This window comes from Setaria viridis, chromosome 2 (assembly GCF_005286985.2).
Source record: "Setaria viridis chromosome 2, Setaria_viridis_v4.0, whole genome shotgun sequence".
Taxonomy (NCBI): domain Eukaryota; kingdom Viridiplantae; phylum Streptophyta; class Magnoliopsida; order Poales; family Poaceae; genus Setaria; species Setaria viridis.
The window spans coordinates 25472434-25479340 of NC_048264.2; the positions used below are offsets into that span (position 1 = coordinate 25472434).

General features: G+C 44.2%; 2 protein-coding genes across 2 annotated transcripts; both read left to right on the forward strand.

The window, feature by feature from the left end:
- Positions 1-3096: 3096 nt before the first annotated feature.
- LOC117846239 (protein ALP1-like) lies at positions 3097-4767 on the forward strand. The gene is made up of 2 exons (XM_072291957.1): positions 3097-4043; positions 4126-4767. Exons 1-2 carry the CDS (start codon positions 3305-3307, stop codon positions 4569-4571), a joined length of 1185 nt encoding a protein of 394 aa, XP_072148058.1. The 5' UTR covers positions 3097-3304; the 3' UTR covers positions 4572-4767.
- Positions 4768-4843: 76 nt separating this feature from the next.
- LOC117846240 (uncharacterized) lies at positions 4844-5962 on the forward strand. Its single transcript, XM_034727364.2, has 2 exons — positions 4844-5179; positions 5252-5962. Exons 1-2 carry the CDS (start codon positions 4844-4846, stop codon positions 5789-5791), a joined length of 876 nt encoding a protein of 291 aa, XP_034583255.2. The 3' UTR covers positions 5792-5962.
- Positions 5963-6907: the final 945 nt, after the last annotated feature.

Sequence of the window (6907 nt, forward strand, 5' to 3'; positions counted from 1 at the left end):
CCAATAGCCCTATAAATTTAAGAACTAAAGGTAAAGCAAATAGAGAAATGGAAACTCTAACAGCCTGAATATTTTTGGGCCTACTATATTTCAGGCATCTTTTTGTGTCTGTGTGCCTGGGCCAGTATGTTTGGGCTGCATTGATGCTACCTATGCAACCTGAACTTGAGCAGGCCGAGCTATAGCAGTGTGTGAGTGTGTGACTCCGGACCATTTTGTTTTTCGATAGAGCAGAGTTTTTTTTTTCCCCAGAGAAAAGATCCGGTACTCCCAGTGCTTGGGGTGCTCCCATGCACCCGGGTCGGAATGTCGGATGCATCATCTACGGTTCAGGTGAACCCAACGTCGTACTGCGCTCAATTTCCAGAAAACACGAGGGGCAAAATGCAAAATATCATATGGTGCACAGCTGCTTCACCTGGACCGTAGATGATGCATCCGATGGATGCAAGCGCCCGGGTGCACCGGGACTACCAGAAGTTCTCTTTTTTCCCCAACCTACCGACTAGTGTGAGTTTCTCTATTTCCTCCTTTACGTAAGTGTACTAGTACAAGTATATGTTCTTTCCTCTGTTGGCGGTGTATGTTACTTCTTCCTTTGTTTTAGCAACCTATGTCCTATGGTGAATTTCTATTATCCCCTTTCTGAAGGGTCATGTCTCACAATGGAGCAGACATAGCTTAACTGATTACTTGTATCTGCAGCCATACAATAAAAATAGCTGACCAGTAAGGATGCGTTTGGTTTCAAGGACGGGACGGGACGGGACGGGACGGTCCATGGATGGTCCAGTGTTTGGTTCCGAGTCATAGGGGATTGGGACGTCCCGAATTGGGAATATACCCCAAAGATCCGGGATGCCCCCGTCCGGGAAAAACGAGCGGATGGGGGCATCCCAGTTCCGCTTCGCTCGTCACGTGAGCCGCGCGTGCCGCCCAAAGGCCACCGCGCACCGCTGACCGCTCGTTTATCTTCTTCCGTCCGGTAAAAAGAAAATCGCTGCTCTCCCCGTTCCTCTGTTCTTCCGTGCGGTAAAAAGCAGCAGCTCAGCCGGCCACCGCCGCCGCCTTCCCCGGCCGCCGCCGCCGCCGCCGCCTTCCCCGGCCGCCGTCGCCGCCTTCCCCGGCCGCCGCCGCCGCCGCCGCCTTCCCCGGCCGCCACCGCAGCACCCGGGGTCGGCCGCCGCCGCCGCCTTCCACGCCCGCCGCAGCGCCCGGGGCCGGCCGCCGCCGCCGCCTTCCGTGCCCGCCGCGGCGCCCGGGGCCTTCCGCCGCCGCCGCCGCGGTGCCCGGGGCGGGCCGCCGCTGCCGCCTTACGCGCCCGCCGCCGCCTTCCGCGGCCGCCGCGGCGCCCGGGGCCGGCCGTCGCCGCCGCCTTCCGCGCCGCGCCCGGGGCCGGCCGCCATCGCCTACTACCGCGCCTGCTGCCGTCCGCCGGCGCCGCCATCCGCGCCAGACGCAGCGCCTGCTGCCGTCCGCCGCCGCCGCCTACCGCGCCAGTGCGCCTGCTGCCCGATCCGCCGCCGTCTCTGGATCCCGGCGGTTGGGGAGCCCGTCCCTGGATCCCGTCGACCTGGGCGCCGGTCCTCGTTAGGACGTGTCGCCGGCCACGTTCTCCCTCCCAGGTACGCATCATCCGTCCTTGTCCTCCCTCCATCCCTTCCCAGATCCATGTTTCGGATTAATATGTGGCTCTTGGTTGTTTGCACTTCGATCATTCCTCGAGGAAGAATTTCATGTTGCATTATGGAAGAACCTCTGAAGGGGCAAACAGAAGTGTTGATAGTTGCGGTGCACATGCATATATTGTTCAGTTTCATATCTTTGACAGAATTCCAACTGCACAGGATTCTGTTCACTTAGCTCGAGCAAAATATGTTATTACATTTAGTACTGTATATGATACTACAACATTGCCTGTCATAGTTGCATCTGTGTTATTGCAATTGCAATGCGGAATTTCATAGCTGCCATGTACCTTTTGTTTATTTTACAAATTTCCTAGTCCCTGATACAACTTGTTATTTCTTTATTTAGACCAAATGATTGAACCTTAGTTTTACAGTATTGTTTATTTGGTGCTTGCTGAAGTAGAATGAAGTGGGTTAATTTAAAAAACTTGACCTTATGATGAAGTGTTGACCAGTGTTAGAAAGCTTGCCAGTTTTCACTACTATAAACTCAAGTAACCTAACTGTTTACTAGGATGTTTCATGCAATATTTTAATATTATATGGCCTAAAACAAAAAAATGATGAAGATCCTTTCTTATTTTTATATGGTACTCATATGTGGTGATACAAACTAATCTCTTTATGGAAATAGAGTAGTGTTGTCTGGAAGCATATAAGCTTAAACTTTGTTTGGCATTGTTTTCTATTGGCATTTGTCAATTATTAATGTATAGGAAAATTGACTTCTAGTAAATATTCCTATTAGTTGTAAAAAGAACATTGTCATTCAGTCAATGTATCTGGAAGTAGTATACTATGGTACTTCAAGGAAGCTGCTTAAGCTGTGACAAACAAAGACTAAACCTGATATTTCAAATCCTTCGACCATATGCCTGACTTTTTTTTCCCTTCTGAACTATTGCATTCATGCGTCTACATGCAATAGCTTGGTACAGGGTAGCTGTTAGTTTTCTTTTTTTTTGTAAGTCTGCTTCTGCATGATGTGGCCTGATGCATCCTCAACCAGTGAGATCCTTCACTGGCTTGTGTTTTTGTTGCCAACAAAGGGATTGGACCTATAATAGTGGTTCAGTAGAGCATACACACAATTATTCTGAATTAAAAATTTTAGTTGAATTAAACTTATAATAAACATATTTTTCTGAACTGCTGTCTGACCGTTTGAATCGATGGTTGGACCAGGAAAGCTGTCACTTCCCTTTTCTAAAATGAAACACCCAATGATGTTCTATCTCCACCATGCCCCTTTTTTTAACTGTAATACTCTAGGATCATTTAATGTGTTTTTTTTCAACATTTACATTTTGTTCAAATGGAGTTGATCTCCCAGATCCTCACCATACCATGTTTCTCCTTCTCGGTTCACAGGAAGAAGGAGCCCTAGTGCTATCCCCTTCCCCGTTCGTGTCCTCCAACAGGATCTTCACTTCCTTTCCCCAAGGTATGCCACCATATTTTCTGAATGAATACATTTGTGCAATAATTTTGGTATTGCTTACATGCATATGTGCAGTAGGATTCAAGGTATTTTTATGATGTGCTTGCACATGGTTCTCCTGGTAGTAGTTGGTGGTATATAGTCCTGAATTCTTTGGTCTTTTGTGTTATAGATGGATCAACAAACCAAGGTTGTTACTTGTACTGCTGCTGCATATATGTTGTTCTCAATGATGGCCATGGTTATTATTGAGTCTAGAAAACGTAAGCAACGTGCAAGGAGAGAAGGTATTACTTATGGACCTATCGATGAAAGGGATAGGATGAGACTTGAGTACTTAAACAACAAAATTTGGAAGGATGATACAGTTTGTGTGAACATGCTAAGACTAAATAGAGCCAAGTTCTTTCGGTTTTGCAACCTATTCAGGGATCGTGGTTTGCTTGAAGATACCATCCATTGTTGTGTTGAGCAGCAAGTGGCAATGTTTCTAAATACCGTGGGGCACAACCTTAGGAACAGAGTAGTTGGGACTAATTTTGATAGATCCGGAGAAACAGTCAGTCGTTATTTTAACAGGGTTCTTCATGCTGTTGGTGAGCTACGAGGGGAATTAATTAGGCCTCCATCATTGGAAACTCCTACTAAAATACAAGGGAACCATAGATGGGATCCTTACTTTAAGGATTGTATTGGAGCCATCGATGGTACACATGTAAGAGCCTCTGTTCCTAAGGATATGGAGTTAGCCTTTCGTGGTAGGAAGTCATATGTCTCTCAAAATGTAATGGCTGCCGTAGATTTTGATCTCCGGTTCACCTATGTATTGGCTGGTTGGGAGGGGACAGCACATGATGCACTAGTGTTAAGAGATGCTTTGGAGCGTGAGAATGGACTTCGAGTGCCACAAGGTAATACACTAATACCATATCAGATTCTCCATATGAATCATTAATATAATAGAAATATGATATACTTTCCATCACATTTTAGGAAAATTCTACCTAGTTGATGCCGGATATGGAGCAAAACCAGGATTCTTGCCCCCTTTTCGTGGTGTTCGTTATCACTTGAATGAGTGGGGGAATAATCCTGTACAAAATGAGAAGGAGCTATTCAACCTTAGGCACTCATCTCTTCGTATCACAGTAGAGCGTGCATTTGGGTGTCTAAAGAGAAGATTCAAAATTCTCGATGATGCCACTCCTTTCTTTCCTTTCCCAACTCAAGTAGACATTGTTGTTGCTTGCTGCATCATTCACAATTGGGTTATACAAGATGGAATTGATGAGTTCTTCATAGAAGATAATAATTTTTCAAGTTATAACCATGCTACAACATACAGTGGACAAGCACATGAGCATACCGAGATGGTTAATTTCAGGCAAAGTATTGCTGATCAGATGTGGGCAGACCATCAAGAGAACAATATTAGTTAGTACCCACTAGTTTGTTGATGTATTTCAGTTTTGCAAGTATTTTCCTAGATGTGTTTGTGTTGTATGGACATATTGATTGCTATATTTCAGTTGTATGAACATATTGTTGCTATATTTCAGTTGTATGTACTTATTGTTGCTATATTGTATTTGCAAGGACTTATTTGCTGCTGAAATCCAAATAAATGACATACAATCCTTGTTGTATTTGGTGCTGAAATCTTGTTAACTAACATCCAATGCTAGCTGTTTTTTTTGTTACATGCCAGGCAATGGATGGTCATGTTGAGGGACTTGGGAGAGGTACTGGTGTGGCTGCCTGGACAGCGCCAATGTCCAATTTCATGCTGAAAAATCTTGCCAATGTGGTTGCCAGTGGTGTTAAAACAGGAAAGGGCTTCAAAAAGGTCTATTTTAATGCATGTGCTAGAGCTGTCAATGAAAAATTCAACACTACGCTCAATGGTGAGCAGATTAAGAACCATCTGAAGACATGGCAAAGAAAGTGGGCAAAGATAGCACGACTCAAGAGCTTGAGTGCATCTGGATTCGATGAAGATAACTACATCATCACCCTTGATGAGGAGCACTACAATGGCCATGTGCACGTAATCTAGTTTCTATTGTTTTGTGGTCTTGTTCTTATCATATTTTTCATACTAATTTCTATTGCATTATAGGATCACAAGGCTGATGCCGAGTATTTAAACAAGCCTCTTGAGAACTATGCTGAGATGGAAATAATCTTTGGGAAGGATATGGCTACTGGCAAGTTTGCAAAGGATTCAAGTGCTCCTCTTGGTACAGAAGATGGTGACACTGAAGATGGGGCTGCAAATGAAGATGGGGCTGCAAATGGTACAGAAGAGGATCCTAGTAGTGCTTTTGAGGAAGGGGCAACATCTAATGCAAGACCTAACAAGAGGGCCAAGATTGTTGAAAGTGCAGAGGATGGGTTGATTGGTGCGTTCAACAGAGTTGGTGACAAGCTTGCCATGGCTATAACGCAGGTTGCTAAATCTAATAATGAGCTGCCAGAAGATCTCTTTGCCAAAGTGAATAGCCTTTCAGTTTCAGGCTTTAATGATCTTCAGATATCCACATACTATGCGCATCTGGTGGCCAATCCTCTCACTGGTAAAGCTTTCTATGGCTTGCCATTTGAGCACCAGTTACATTGGATGGCTATGTTTGTTAGTGACAGGTTCCCTGGACAGTAGGTGCTTTTGGAACATACAACTAGTGATAGTGGTAAAGCTTTCTTTTGCTAACTAGGCCATGTTTGTTACACCTGATAGTTGTAACGGATCTCTTTTGTCAGTCATATTTCTTTTGCTAACTGTGGCCTATCATATAGTATGCCTTGAACTTTCTATATTGTGTAAGGCATGGATTTGATGTAATGGTAGTGTGGTAAATGCCATCTATATATATGAATGCTATTTGATGGTAAATGAATTATATATGTTTTAGACTATATATTGTGTATATATATTGTATATGTTTCAGACTATATATTATGTATATATATTGTGTAACCTGATAACACAAACTGATAGTTGTATATGAATGCTATATGAATGCCATTTGATGGTAAAGTTCACTACCTCTAGAATATAAAAAGAAATTGAAGTAGATTATAAAAAAAATTGAAAGTTGTATTTATATTAAAAGGAAACCTGTAATTATCCTTAGAAAGAAGGAAGGTATGACAGGTAGGAGGTAATGTCACCATGCTTCCATAGAAGGTTATCATAACCAGCTATCCCTCGATCCAAACAGAAAACGGGATCATCCCATCCCACATTTATCCCTCAAACCAAACAAAAAACAGGGACGCCCCTGTCCCTCTAACCAAACAAGAAATAGGATCATCCTGTCCCAGAAAAGTAGGACAGGACCGTCCCGTCCTACATCGTCTCCCAACCAAACGCATCCTAAGAAGCTGATGCCTTTGTTTCGATTTGGATTCTGATCCCATCCCATATCCGCACACGGACATCACAAGTGCAACTGAGCAGATGATTTGTGATCCACGAGTAGCAAAGCTTGCACAGGGGTTGCTTTGTTTGAGCTTTGATCCCAATCATGCCAGTACCATGGACGGCTTTTGTGCAACGTGACACTTCACCACATGTTCATAAATCCACTTCAATTCACGCAGCACATCTCCGTTGCTTTCTACTATACATGTATAAACTTCAGTGTACATGTGCATAGGTCTGGCAAAAATGAAGCTTGCTAAGACACATTGGTCCTTGGATCAGCCAAAGCCAAACCTGAAAACAGAGCCCAGAAAAGCATGCTGAAAGCCGAGCCGAGAAATAGGCAGAGAT